This window comes from the organism of the source record quoted next (genome assembly GCF_019968985.1).
Source record: "MAG: Porospora cf. gigantea B chromosome Unknown PgB_NODE_623_length_13674_cov_119.116, whole genome shotgun sequence".
In the NCBI taxonomy this organism is placed as follows: Eukaryota; Apicomplexa; class Conoidasida; order Eugregarinorida; family Porosporidae; genus Porospora; species Porospora cf. gigantea B.
Genome location: NW_027179161.1, coordinates 1 through 13,674, shown reverse-complemented (window position 1 = coordinate 13,674; position 13,674 = coordinate 1). Strand labels below are relative to the sequence as shown.

General features: G+C 56.9%; 6 protein-coding genes across 8 annotated transcripts; 2 read left to right on the top strand and 4 right to left on the bottom strand.

Moving 5' to 3' along the window:
• Positions 1–497: 497 nt before the first annotated feature.
• KVP17_002147 (uncharacterized protein) lies at positions 498–6,976 on the bottom strand (the record flags this gene model as incomplete). Of its 3 annotated transcripts, XM_068518149.1 has the most annotated exons (3): positions 498–5,489; positions 5,518–6,198; positions 6,227–6,976. In XM_068518149.1, the coding sequence occupies 3 exons, from the start codon at positions 6,974–6,976 to the stop codon at positions 498–500; spliced, it is 6,423 nt and encodes a 2,140-aa protein (XP_068372693.1). The 3 variants fall into 3 exon arrangements, with proteins under 3 accessions (XP_068372693.1, XP_068372694.1, XP_068372692.1); XM_068518148.1 differs by having other exon boundaries at positions 5,392–6,198; XM_068518150.1 differs by lacking the exons at positions 5,518–6,198; positions 6,227–6,976 and having other exon boundaries at positions 498–5,231.
• Positions 6,977–7,072: 96 nt separating this feature from the next.
• Positions 7,073–7,252, bottom strand: KVP17_002146 (uncharacterized protein; the record flags this gene model as incomplete). The annotated part of the gene is made up of 1 exon (XM_068518147.1): positions 7,073–7,252. One exon carries the CDS (start codon positions 7,250–7,252, stop codon positions 7,073–7,075), a length of 180 nt encoding a protein of 59 aa, XP_068372691.1.
• Positions 7,253–7,431: 179 nt separating this feature from the next.
• On the top strand, positions 7,432–8,151 carry KVP17_002149 (uncharacterized protein; the record flags this gene model as incomplete). Its single annotated transcript, XM_068518152.1, has 1 exon — positions 7,432–8,151. The coding sequence occupies one exon, from the start codon at positions 7,432–7,434 to the stop codon at positions 8,149–8,151; it is 720 nt and encodes a 239-aa protein (XP_068372696.1).
• Positions 8,152–8,187: 36 nt separating this feature from the next.
• KVP17_005250 (uncharacterized protein) lies at positions 8,188–9,232 on the top strand (the record flags this gene model as incomplete). The annotated part of the gene is made up of 2 exons (XM_068515056.1): positions 8,188–8,839; positions 8,868–9,232. 2 exons carry the CDS (start codon positions 8,188–8,190, stop codon positions 9,230–9,232), a joined length of 1,017 nt encoding a protein of 338 aa, XP_068372698.1.
• A 632-nt stretch (positions 9,233–9,864) lies between these two features.
• Positions 9,865–11,289, bottom strand: KVP17_002148 (uncharacterized protein; the record flags this gene model as incomplete). Its single annotated transcript, XM_068518151.1, has 1 exon — positions 9,865–11,289. One exon carries the CDS (start codon positions 11,287–11,289, stop codon positions 9,865–9,867), a length of 1,425 nt encoding a protein of 474 aa, XP_068372695.1.
• A 318-nt stretch (positions 11,290–11,607) lies between these two features.
• On the bottom strand, positions 11,608–13,422 carry KVP17_002150 (uncharacterized protein; the record flags this gene model as incomplete). The annotated part of the gene is made up of 1 exon (XM_068518153.1): positions 11,608–13,422. One exon carries the CDS (start codon positions 13,420–13,422, stop codon positions 11,608–11,610), a length of 1,815 nt encoding a protein of 604 aa, XP_068372697.1.
• Positions 13,423–13,674: the final 252 nt, after the last annotated feature.

Sequence of the window (13,674 nt, the reverse complement as noted above, 5' to 3'; positions counted from 1 at the left end):
GCGTGACAAGGTGCGCAGCGCATGTGAGGGCGCTAACGATATCAAGCAAGTTGGACCCCTTGAGGTCCTTCTGCATCGAGTTGACCAGCAGTATTATTAACTCGCTGCTCTTGTCCAAGCACAGGCAGCAAGCGAGATAACCCGTTCTCTTGGCCATCGAACTCGTCTCTTGGCACAAGCTAATCATGTGGATTAGAGCGAAGGAAATGTCCTGACCAAGCATATGGCAGTACAGTGCTCGGACTACGCGCTCCTTTAAGACCTCAGAAGAGCTGGGAGCGCCGAACACAGACTGCAGCAGCGTCCGCTCGGCAATAACGATTTGGTCCTCTTCTTGTTTCGATTTGGCTTCGCCGATCTGCTTGATGAGGTCGCAGAACTCAGACGAGTAAGGGTTGTGATGGAGCATATTAGGTGATTTCAATTCGAATGCTGCAGAGGTTCACCTGCCAGAACGAAAAAAAGGGAACACATCAAAGAGCTCCACAAGGTACACATCAGCGCTCCACTGCCACCATCATGCTGAGCTTGCCATTCTGCCATTGCTTATAGGGGTTGACTACTTGGAAGAGAGAAGGGGCCCCGTCAGCCAGCACGCCCTCAACGCGAAAAATTACGAAGCGGTCCCCGTGTAGCTGAGCGAATTCCCACTCTCGGTACGAGAACTCGAAGAAGTTTTTGTTGAAGGACGACGAGGACTTGACTTCCACATAAACTTTGGCACCTTCATGCATGTAGGTGAGGTCGTAGGGGTTGCCAGATTCCTCGTCCTGGTTGTACCACTCGACGCCGGAGAAGAGACCGCTGAGGTAGCTGTAGACGGCCTGCTCTCCCAGATAGCCCACTCGCGAGTTGCGTTCCAGGGCCTGCTTCGCCTGCGGCAGCCACTTGGCAGCCACTTGCTCGGGTGAGACGCGTAGGGCCTTGAGTCCTTTGAAGGAGTCCTGGTTGGCGGAGGGTGCAGCCACCAGCTGGGTGTAGTCGTCAGATGGCAGGTCTACTACAGGGTGGTGGTACGTCTCCTGGCCTTCCACGGTCGCCAGGAACTCGGCGAAGCGCTCAGGCAGTGTGACATCACCCACACCGAGGTCCTCTCCGGCCAACGAACGCGACCACATGGAGTAGAGCAGGTGCGACAGCGGCTGCGCGCCGCCGGCGCATCGAACCAGCTCCTCGGCCGCCTCGAACGTCAGCTTGTTCTGGCTGGGGCAGGAATAGACGAGCAGCCCAGATTGGTCCAGACACGCGTTGGTGGAGATAGACTTGGACAACCGGTGGCCGATCATAGCTTTGAACCGCACGCTGCCTTCAGTGGGTCGCAGACACAGGCGGTCCACGGACAGGTTCTCGGCGCCAACGACTAGGTGTAGCAGCTTCAGCAGCTTCACGCCCCCAGCCACGTGCCAAGTGTCGCTCTGCCAAGAGGAATTTATCGGGTGTGAGACCGCCCGCGGAGCCGTAGAGATAGGCCGAGTGCAGCATGACAGCAGCTCTGCCCAGGCAGGACTCGCTACCGCCGAGCGTGGCAGCACCAGGGGCACGTCGAAGTCGATGCTTTCTGCCATCAACTGGGAGGCTTTGTCAAGGGTGTGATAGGCGGGTTCCGGGTCCCAGACTACTCGACCCGCCTTCACTGGCGACCAGCAAGGGAGGCTTCCCTGTCGAGGGTTGGCTGTAAGCCAGGTTGTAATAGATGACTGCCAATCGTCAAAGACGTTGGTGTTCGCTACTCTACTCCTATACTCCCTACACACCCGCCTCACAAACTTCACGTGTGGCACTGTCTCCGCGTGTGCAAGCAGCAGTTCCAGTCCTTTTCTCACGTGGGACCTGTCCAGTTTCCACCGTTTGATTTGGTCTTGGTCAACCCATTCACGGTAGTCGAGACCCCAGATGGCACTGTAGTTCGGGCTTCCGCGATCATTAGTCATTGGCGCTGCTAACTTGGTGAACCGGAAGTCCCCTCTGTACAAAAACCCCTCAACGATGACTGGAGAGAACAGTTGCAAGCTTTGTTGCACCTCCACCTCAGTTAGTAGTGATAGCAACGCTAAGTAGTGGGGATACCGAACGCTCTGCGCCTCGGGGGCAAGGAGCCCCTCAGTCCACAGCGGTATGGCTTGCAGCAGCTCGAGGGCGGCGGTGACCACCGTCGCTGCCGGCGCGCGGGGAAGCAGCTCTGCCAACTCCTCGCGATAGAGCACTTTGGGCTCTCGCTTGAATAGCTCGGAGCAGAGGTCGTCTAAGGGGACTATCTGGCTGGCTGAAGTCCACAGGATCCCGTTGGTGCCCTTGGTCAGGATCCACGGGTATTCGTGAATGAAGAACCGCGAGAGCTCGTCTCGAAATTCGTGAGCGGCCACGTCCTTGACGAGACCCTCATACGCCGCTGTAGGACCTCCATTAAAGAAGACCTCCGCGTGCACGGCCTCCTGGTGCATGAGGAACCCGAGAGGAACCACCCCCTCCGCGATATCGAACGCCCGATCGGCGTTGTCAGAGCGTGTTCCTGGTGGCAGATCCCAGACGAGAGGCGATGCGACAGCAGCGCTCTCCGAGGACCCCAGCAACGAGGAGATGTACTGAGAAGGGCACATCTGGAACGTCGCCTGAAGCACCGACTCACATGTGCGGTCCAGCATGATCCACTCACGGTAAGCCCCCTGTCGGCGGAGCTGCACCCGGAACCCCAAGTCGAAGACGTGGCGAAGGTCGGTGGCTGCTTGCAAGAATCGGCCGAAGTCCGTCGACGCTTCCCCGATCAGCTTCCGGTCGAGGCCAGGCAGATCACCGTGAATAATGTACACCACCTCGTTGGAGATGACGCCGTCAACTGAGAAAGCGGTAGATCTCGGAATCGGCATTCCCGCTTTCCACCGAACGAAGAGCATCCACAGCACGTCCGCTGTCTGTGTGACGTGTTGTGTGTGATGTAGCAGCCCCGCCAGTGCCTGCACGGTGTCCACGACAGTGAGGCCTGCAGTTCGCAGGTCGCGAAGCAGAGTCGGAGACAGCTCCGCAACACAGTTGGGGTGCAGTACACGCCCACGCCACAGATCCCCCATAGGGAAGTCATCCGTGGAGACTATGGCATACTCGGGCCCAATGGACTCGCCTGAGAGGGTCTCCAGGCACTTGCAAGTTGATAGCACGTGGTTAACCGACACCTTCGTCGGTCCTTTCGCTACTCCAGCCCACCAACAAAGAAGGGAGTAGCTGCTGGGCAGTAGGGGAGCCAGGTGTTCTGGTCGGAGCGGCTGTATTCCTAACTCCACCAGACTTCGGCTCGGAAGGTGCACTGGGACGAGGCAGACGTGATCTTGCACCAGCGCGGCGACGTCCGTTTTCACCGCCTGCAGCTCTGCCGGTAAGTACTTTGCTTCGTTGGGGCGAGCAAAGCCGGTCCCGTCGCAGATGATTGCAGCTTGCGTCAGCGAGGCAAGGCACATGGACGTCCACCCAGAAAAGATGCCCTGGCTGTGCGTCGGCGCCGGCAGGCATGCCAGCAGAAAGCGACTTACGGAGGCGTGGTTGCCGCATTGATTTAAGAGCGCGTCGCGCAGCACCTCGAAGACACGAGTGGCGTCCGCTGCGACGGCGGTTAGAATCTGCCGGTTCCGTTCGGAGGACTTGACGTCTTCTCGCGTCGACGGCATATCCCAGCTGGCGTGCAGGTGGAAAGGAAGACCCACTGAGCGAACCGGCAGGTGGCAAAACAAGGCCCGATCGCCCAAGCCGGGCAGCAGGGTATCAGGGTCGAAGGGAAAAGCGAAGACTGCTGTCTCCCTTGAGGGAATTACGACGTAGCGTGAGGAGCTGATGTCCACGAACGAGTGGTCTGCCACTGAGGCCACTTTCTTGGACAGAACGAGCTGCTCGCCGCTCGGGATGTCAAAGACCGCAATGTGCGCCAGCTGATGAAGGAAGAGTGGTAGTGATGGGCAGCTTCGCACATAGTCGAGCAGTCCCAGCGGCTCCGCCTTGAAAGGTAGCCACATCAACGTGGTTGGCGTCACGCCTGAATGCCTTGCAGCCTGTAGCAGGCGGGCGTTGGGCAGCACGTCTTCGATATCTAACGGCGCCGGCAACGGCAAGATGTAACCCAGCCCCGAGGGGTGGCGTGAGTCGAAGTGGAAGCGGTAGCGTCCGCTGTAGATGTAGGGTGTGTAAGTTATCTGGAAGACAGACTTGAAGCCGATGCCGAACTTGCCTATTCGGTTTTTGGTGGTCTCCTTGGTGGACAACGCGATGTCGCAGAGGGCCATTACGTCTTTGTAGTTGAATCCCCGCTCGTTGTTCACTACAAGCACACCGTTGCCGTCAGCGACAAAGGCCAGCGCGGGCTCTGCGTCGTAGACGTTGTCGTCTGCGTTCTGCACCAGTTCGTTAATGACGTGGCTGCTGTCAGCATACATCTCCTCGGAGAGATTCTTAATGGAGCGAGTGAGGCGCTGGCGCTGTTTGTAGGACAGCGGATCCGTAGCGTTGACCCCCAGCTCGTACGTGTGGATGTACTCCAGCAGCTCCTCACAAGATGCTGAGTCCAAGTCAGGAGGGGGGGAAGCAGGGGCAGGGGACCATGAAGAAGATTGGGAAGGAGATGGCGGTGGAAGCAGAAGAGGGGGTGGAGAGCGGGGAGCAGCAGGGCACGCAGGAACCACAGAGTGGCAGTCCGCTTTAAGGGGCGCTCTTGTCTCCAAGGCCTCCAGGCGGGTCTCTGGATCGTCTATGCAGGGCCAGTGCCGCCTCAGCAGTGAGCGCATGGGCACGTAGGAGGGCAACGAGTGCGCATTCTGTGCCGGACACAACGCTGACAGCACGCTGGCAACTCTGGCTTTCAAGTCGTCAGGGAGGAGAGCGAACCCCGGCAGACAGATTACTCCTACGACGTCGTCGAAGTGAAGCGCGGTGCTTTTGGGAATGGAGAGGTTCTCGGAGATCCTGAGGAAGCTTAGGACGCGGCCCAGTATTTTAGAGGGACTGGCGCGTGCCTGCACATCAGGTGATAGAGTTGGGGGCCCCACATGTACCACGCAGTCGTCTGTAATACACCAGAAGTCAGGAGAAAGGCTGTGGTGAGACCCCAGGAAGGGTCCAAGCGGCCCTAGGATAGGCTGGTAGTTTGCCCAGGATAGGTAGGTGTACATGTCGCTCCCCACTGGGATAGGAGAAGCGAGTAGGAGATGGACCTTCGCGACGTCAGGTGATGTCGGAGGGCGAGGAGGCAGCATGCTGAGGGGAAGGCTCGAGAGCTGTCGCCGCAGCAGCTCTGTATCGACCTCGCCGGCCCAAAAACGCTCCACACACGCAGCAAAAGATGGCCAGTCGACACGGTCGGCGAGATACTGCCCCGCTGGGGACTGCAGGAGCTCACTCGGTAGCTGCCCGGGCCTAGGTTGAGACGGCGGCGGCGGAAGCGTGATCTCGGGGAGACGGGGCATGGGCTGGTAGCGATGATGGCTCATGAAACGAACTATGAGTTGGAAATCCTGCGTAAGTGGGTGGCGGTGGACTCACGGCATGCAACGGTTTCATGGGACCGGAGGGGAGACTCTTCAGAATGTAGGTAAATAGCTTTGTACCGTAGTCCCGGTCGTTGAGAGAGTCCGAGTAAAGGAAGTCGACACTGCGTAGGGCCGCCCGTAGCGTGCGACTCCGAGGACTGGCGTCTTCCAGCTGTGACATAAGGTGGTCGTAGAGACCAAGTCCGCTGTCACACGCTCGAATGGCATTGGACGAACCCAGAGTCAGTAGGTTGCGCACATGTTCAGCGAGGCTGAATGCGGAGGGAAAGGCTACGGATCGTCGGTCTAATGCTCCGATGAGGAACGGCTTCAAATCCCACCAAAAGTCGAGTGCAGTCCGTGCTCCCACAGACCCGTTTTCGAGTTTTCGTTGCAGGACTTTCAGCAGCAGGGGTAGTGGCATTTCGGGAGTCGACTCATCCCTGTGTCCGTCGATGGCAGCGCAGCACTCCTCTATGACCGCGGAGGGCAGCAGGCTCTCATTGGAATTGTTTATCAAAAAACCTACCCACGCAAGCAGAACCGTACAGGTGGAGCGCGTCATGGCAGCGCTGACGTCCGTGGTGAACGACCACTTCTGTATAAGGTCGTCGACACTGCCCTCGGCGTTAGTGAAGGACCTGTGCTCATCGTCCAGCATCGACAGGTAGTCTGCTTCCAAACCTGGGATCGTCTGAATTAAGTCAGAGGTCTTGCCTCACCGTGACGCCTGGCAAGCGGCCGAAGGCAACATCCCTTCCTCGAAGAATTACGGAGAGAATCATAGCAGAAAGTTGAAAAATTGTCTTCTCTGGTGGTATTCGAAGCGCTTCGAGTGATCGGCAAAAACTGGCCACCGCTTGCTTCTCTCGTTCGACGTCTTGAAAGTCGTTCGTCTGGTCACTATCAAGCGTGTGGACGTGAGGGTTTCCCCCCTTGGTCAGCGACTTGGGACATAAAGCCGCAGCCCGGTTACGGAGTTCGGCCCAAAGAGGCAAGCAGTCTGCCAAATGGCTCCGGAGCGCCCCTCCTCTCAGGTACGCCGCCGCCAGATGACCGCACAGCAACTCGCTCCCCTTGGGGCAGGAGCACTCCCCCAGACGCAGGTCCACCAGGCGGCAGCTTGCCGTGTGGCTGCTGGTCATTAGCAGGTGCGGGTCACGCAGTGCCTCCCGCACGCCATCTGCCACTGTCGCGATCTGGTCTGCCTTGGATAGCGTGGAGTCTGACAGGCGGCTGAGCACCTTCAAGTGCGTGGACCGCTGTTCACGCATCTGTACGTCCAGACTTAGGGTCCGGCGCGACCCCTGAACCGGTCCCCACTGAGGCGGGTGATTGTTGTCGCCGCCTCTAGGTTGAGCGAGAATGCGCACGTCGGAGGCGGCAATTTTCGGGTACTTCGCATCGTTTCCGAGATATCCCCTAATGTGGCGTTTATTCCTACTTGGTGGTGGTGGCGGTGGTGGCGGCATTTCAACACAGGAAAAGAACGATTTTCAACGTAGACTATCTGTATACATTCTCGTTCCCATGAGCGCCTGCTCCGCTTCCAGTGCGTCTCCAGCATGTCAACTGTTTGTGTCCTTGACTTCAACTTTTGCCGACACTTGACTGAGTTGGTACTTCCGAACCACCTTCTCAGTGAGCTCCTTGACGTAGGGGCATGTGAGACACGAAAATTGCATCGCTGCGTTCTGCGCTTCTTTCAGAACCAGCATGTTGTGACAAGAAGGGCAGAACAGCACCATTGTGCTATTTTCTGGACCTCAACCGTAACAGTTCGACTATGCATTCACTGAGCAGCGACAGTACTGGTGCCACAAGCGCTCATACCCAAGTCATATCGAGTAGACTGGGTGCTGGTCGAATCTGCCGCACTCATACAGCAATGGCCAGTGGTTAATGGGATAAAAGACAGTTTTTGACTATGTCTAACGATCAACCAGAGCAGGTGCGCTACGTGGAGGTGCCCGTCATTGAGGAAGTCGTGCGCCATGTGCCTCGCAAGGAAGTCGTCACCATCGACACTCACGTCCCCCGATATGAGGTGGAGACGATTGAGAAGGTCGTCGAGGTACCACGAATAGAGATCGTTGAGAAGACGGTAGAAGTCGAACACACTGAGGAGGTCGTACGACACGTGCCTGTGAAGCAGATTATTGACATTCCGAAGGAGGTCATCACGTACATTCCGAAAATTGAAACAAAGACCATCGAGAAGGTGGTGGAGGTCCCAGGTGACGTCGTGGAGGTGCCACAGCCCTACACGGTGGAGAACACGATTGTGGTGCCTAAGTACATCGATACAGAGAGGCAGACGGTGGTCAGTCAGACGCTGCAGCCCGTGGTCAAGGAGTCGCCTTTTGAGAAGATGGACGTGGTGATGCGCGAGTTTGACCCTTATTTGGTGCCTGTCGACATCTACGTGCCGCGACCTGTCGACAGGACTATGATTCCTGGAGCCAAGCGTGAGGAGCTTCGTCGTGTGGAGATTCCCGCGACCCAGTTTAACGCTCTGGTTCGCAACGCCAACCCAGTCATCACCGACAAGGATCTGGACGGGATCTACCGCAAACATGTCGACGGCTCTATACCGACCACCAAGGGCTCAGGCACAGGGCTCGTCGAGCCCAAGCGCGTGTATTAAACTCATGTTCGCTCAGACTTTGATTTATGCAATTCCATGCCGTGGTTGTGGTTCCTTTCTTTGGTCTGCAGCGCCGTCCGAATTGAGAGCTATACAAGACTTGTGCATCTTAATCCAGCTTCAACGGTGGAGGAGGAGTTGGTATTCGACATACCGATCACAGGCACTTTCCGTTTGGCGGTAAGCGCGATGTGGTGGGGCCGGATCGTCAATCCGTCCTTGCCTTGCGCTCACGAATGGACTCCCGGCAGCAAGGAGCTGGTGCTAGCGCCTACAGACGCGCTCCACGTGCCACAAACTGTACGCCCACTAGTTTGTCGCGAATTCGCCGCAGAACTACAGGATGCGCTGTCGCTGAAGTTCACGTACGCAGTCATGGACCATCCTCGTGCACTAACCAAAGAGGTGACGCCGGACGAGGAGATGCCCGTGATGGAGTATCGAGTTCCCGTGCCTGCCTCCCAAGCCCTGGAGGTGGCACACTACCACTTGCAAGCAACCGTAGACTCCCGCGCCCAGGTGGTCTCGGGCAGCCTCTCCGCAGAAGGCGCTGGTGTCGAGGGAACCGGCCTCCAGGTGCTGCTTCGCTCTCGGTTGGCCCTGCCGATCGTCTACCGCATCGACCGCACGATAGAGCTGTCTTTCTGGTCTGGCGCCACGGTAACGGAGGACTTTTTGATTGTCAATCGTAGGTATCGGGGTCTTTGTGGAACCAGACAGTCGCCCTGAGAAGTTCGACTCCCCCTTGATCACGCGCAAGGCTGCGCGCTTCCCAACGGCCAGCCACGCCGTAAGTGCCCACGGTCCCGAGTTGTTTGAGGTTCCCGTACTGGTCACTGCAAGAGCTCGACACTTTGAGTTGTTTGATCGAGTGGGTAACATATCGACATCTAACTTCGTGGAGCGAATCCAAGGCTTCCACCTCTACAGTGTACAGCCGCGATATCCCTTGGCAGGCGGTTGGAAGACCACGCTGACGCTGAGGTACAATGTCCCAATGAACGCGGTCCCCCGCAACCCCTATCTGGGCACTGAGACGTGGGTGCTGCCGTTGGACCACGCCCTCTACCTGGTGAGCTAGACGGCACGTGATCACTCAGCTACCAGCCTACACAGGCTCTACGAAGGTAATTTTTCCTCCGCGGTCCAAGAAGGCCAGGCTTATTCCCGATGGTGAGCACCTGGCGGCCACGGAGAGTGTTGAATGGCGCTGGGGCGATATCCTAACACCTCGGACAGTGCTCACGATTGTGCACACGCCGACTTTGAATGTGGTGGCTCTGGGGGGGCGGGAGTTGCGAGCCTTACAGGTGGATTTCGTACGTGGCCGCACCGGCGATCCAGTGTTTGTGGCCGGCGTCCTCCTGATAGCGGCCATTACTCTGACCATTTGGTTATCTCGAAGGACGCCGAAGGTGCGACCAGCTATCCTCGCAGACCGGTTGATTGGAGAAGTGCAGCGCAGTCTGCTGGAAGCGGTGAAAGGCCCGCAAGACCAGCAGTCCCCGTTGTCTGCGTTAGTGGACCGGATCAACGATGCGCACCGACTTTTCGACACTGCATGGCGGACGCGAGAGACGCTGCCGCCTCGGATAGCAGACGCTGTGGACGACTACGTGAAGCAAGCACAGACATTCCTGGAAAAATGCACAGACGGGTCGGTGCCCAGCGTCGAGGCGGTTACGAAGGCGGAGGAGTCGGTGGCACAGCTCATCAGTCAGTTTTGATCTTCTGCTTCTTGCGAGGCGATCTTTTGATCTTTGGAGGAGCCTCTCTTCTCGCTCGAATCTTCTTCTGCATCTGTCGAAACTTTTGCTGTTTCGCGGTGGCTTCGAGCCGTTCGTCTCGAAAAGGATGTAGCAGCTCCACAGGAGCCTTCTTCTCCAACTCTGACACATCCATAGAAAGGATGTCGGTCGTCGTAAATCCGAAGGAATCCGGTTCCACATCCCTGTACTTGTACCTACAGAAGACGTCGCCTATGATGTCCTCGAATTCCAGAGTCTGCAGTTCCTCCAGTAGGTTCGCCACGGCTTCCGAGGGCTCCGTGTCATCCTCCATTAGGGCTTCTATTATCTTCTCATGTTCCTCTTCGTCGAAGTCGGCGTTCTTCTGCGATAACTTGTGGAGAAGCTTCTCTACAGGCCCGCTGGGGTGCGTGTTCTGCAGACGATGCAGGATCTCCAGCTGCTTGGCTTTGCGGGCTTCCGCCAGTTCCGTTTGCCGCGCTGCAGCGGCGTCCAGCTTCCGAAGTCTGCGCTGATCAGCTTGATGCTTCTTCTTGGAGATCTTCTCAACTCTCTCGCAGTCTATATGGCGGGGGTATGACTTGAGCTTCGTCCCCTCCTCCTCCTCATAACGGAAGTTAAACTGAGTTTCGAATTCCTCTGCGGCGACGACGTGATCGTCGTCATCAGACAAGTCCACGTTGTTCTCGGATTCCGGTTCCACGTGCAGCGAGTTCAGCTGGCTGGAAACCTTCCAACCCTCCATCAGAATGTAGTCGCGGAGAAAGCGATCCTTATCAGTCATGTTCTCGTCGTCGTCCAGCAGAGTCCGCATCATGTGGTCCTCTCCGACCTGCCGACTGATGGCTTTTTGCTTCTTGAAGCGCTCGTATTCCGCTTCTTCTTCTCCGATCTGCTGGTCTGTCTTCGATTTTAAGGTCAAAAAGTCGTCTTCGAAATCTTCATCTTGGAAAACTCGAAACTCGCGCTCGTACAGACGCGGATCCTGGGCTCTGATCATCGCCATGGTCTCGACTACCTTGCGCTCCACGGTCTCGTTAGCAAGCTCACCCTCATCAGACGAGAGGTCGTTAGAGTCTACGCTCTCACCATCAGAACCCTCTGTTGTCTCTCCCATGTCGTCCCCAGAAGGAATTTCCTCGATGTCGTGCCGGATGAACAGTTCCAACTCCTCTTTTGTCTCTGCGTTGGGCGTTCCGGGCGTCCTTTTCCCTGCCTCCACAGGTTTTAGCTCGGTCGACATGGGAGCTGCCTTATTCTCGGCCTTCGTTTTGGGTTCTGTCTTGTTAGGTCGGTCCTCCTTTTCGTCTAGCGCGACATCGCCAGGATCCTGCTCCCCCAGGTGTTGCTTTCGTTTTTCTTTTTGACGCCGGTTTCTAGTTCGGGCCATCACACACGATATCGCGAATTCACTGCACTTTACGGCCTGAATACAGCTCCGGCGGTTTCAGGAACGGCACGTGCTGGCTGATGCCCGTCAGCACCTTTTTTATAGCGGACTCCTGTTCTTCTACGGATCCATCGGAGCTAATTGCCGGTTGGTCTTCCTCCACTTCAAGATGGCGGATCTTCTGGTCAAGCTCAGCCAACACGTCGTCGTACTTTGCTAAGCCGAGGTCACTCTGAAACTAGTATGTCGGCTAAGGCAACACTCACTGGCCAGAATGCACACGCAATTTGCAGCAGCCACACAACACGCATTTTTTATTTACTGGTCGAACAAGTCAGTCTCGGGAAGCCAATCCAAGAAAGGCTCCAACGTAAACTCGAAGACGGTGGTTGGTAGATGTAGGCCAAAGTGCGCTGTTGTGTCAGGAGAGAGGACGCCCATGATGCCAATGGGCTTACTGTCCACCTCTATCACGACACGTCGGTTGGATATGAATGCTGGGCGGTCTTCAGGCACCAAGGTGTAGACTCGGTCACCCTTCTGTACCTCGGTAGCATACCCTGGCACGAGCTGCAGGTAGTGCAAAACGTGGTCTAGCAGCCCGGCGACGATCTCCAGTCCGGAGACGTGCGCTCCGGCATAGAGTGCGGCGACGTGACGACGATTCCGCGAGCGCGTTTCACGTGTCTCGTCAATGGTACAGATGTCACCCAGTTCGAAAAGTTTGAGCGGCAGCTCAGCGGCTTTGTTGGACGCCACAGTCTTTAGAAGCCCAGGCAGCAGCGACGTGCGGACGATTTCGAACTCGCGTGTTTTGGGGTTGGACAACACTACTGGGGGTCCGGCAGCGCTGTACTCAGCGAAGGGCCCACAAACGGTAGCTGGCTGCATCTGAAACCACTCGAAGGCCTCCTTGTGACTGCATAGGCCCCAGTTCAAGGTTTCGTGGAAGTTGCATGTGGCCAGTGTCCGGCGCAATTGCTGCGAGAGGCTCATGAGTGGTTGTTCCACCACGGAGAAGAACCTCTTCTTTGGCAGGTTATTGTATCCGAAGGACACTGCTACGTCCTCCGCTAGATCGCAAGGATGCATGACGTCCGAGCGATGCATGGGCACCGTTACCATAATGCCGTCACCCTCGCTGCGGGCCCCCAGCATCATTCTGCTCAGCAGCTGGCACGCCTCCGCTGTGGTTAGCGTCGATATACCCGTGAGACGCCGAACGTAGTTCACGTCCAAGAGAACGGATCGTGGTTCCGGGTTGGGGTAGGTGAAGGTCTGGCCCTGGAGTGGGTGGCCGGCTTCGTAAACCACCCGTACAGGCTCAATGGTAAACTTGTCTTGGCAGTACTCGGAGAACGCGCTGACCAACACGTTCAGCACCATCTCCGCCTTCGTTAGATCCCGTGCAGTGCACTCCACAAAGATGTTGCGCGTATCCAGCGTTATTTTGGAGTGCTCGCCGTTGATGATGGGCGGCAGGGAGCAAACCACGTCGGTGGAGTCGAGGATTACGGGGTACACCGGCGAATTCCTGATGATCGGTAAGTACGCCTTCAACTGGTGGTGGTCCTCATACAACTTCATGAGCGAGTGGCCGTCGTGCTCCTCCTTCTGGCCCAGAGGTACAAATCGGATGTCTTCGGGACTCTTGGCCATATACCTGAACGGCATCTGTACCGTGTCCAAGTCGTGAGTGCCGATGGCAACCAACTGTCGTCGGCGACAGATGTTGTGGTGCAGCTTGTCCTGCAGGTCGATGAATGACTTGTAGGCGGCGTCGTCCAGCCGCACATTCCGAAGAATGGCGCCGACGACGTAGGGCCGCACCTGATTGGTGCTGCTGTGCACATTGATGACGGCCGTGGGATTGGGGGTGCATAGGCTGTAAGTCGGAGTCTCCTGCTTTCCAGTGAAAACACGCAGGGCGGTGGACAGACCCTCTAGTGACAAAAGGTCATACCTATTTGCCGCGACCTCAACACGCCAGGTTGCACGCCCTTGCTCGTCCATCTCCTCACCATCGAACTCCGTTCCGAAACGGAAGCAGAGGTCATCGAAGGCCTCTGTGGTGCCGAATTCGTTTCCGATTCTCTTAACGATATCGTGTTTCACGACCGTCACTACCGGCATCAGTGGACGCGAAATTAGCCAAAATCGCCATGAGCAGGAGAAAGGGGGCCAAGAAACAGAACAAGAAGCTCCGCACTGGTGAGGCCGTCCAACAGGCCCGAGAAGAGAGGGCAGCTCGCAAGACTATCGAAAAAAGCTTGGACGACCCTAACGTTTTCAGAATAGACACCGACGGCAAGAATGGTTTGTCAAGCAAAGCTAGCAGACTTGTGAGGAGATTGGAGACCACTACTAGAGCGGATAGAGCGCTGA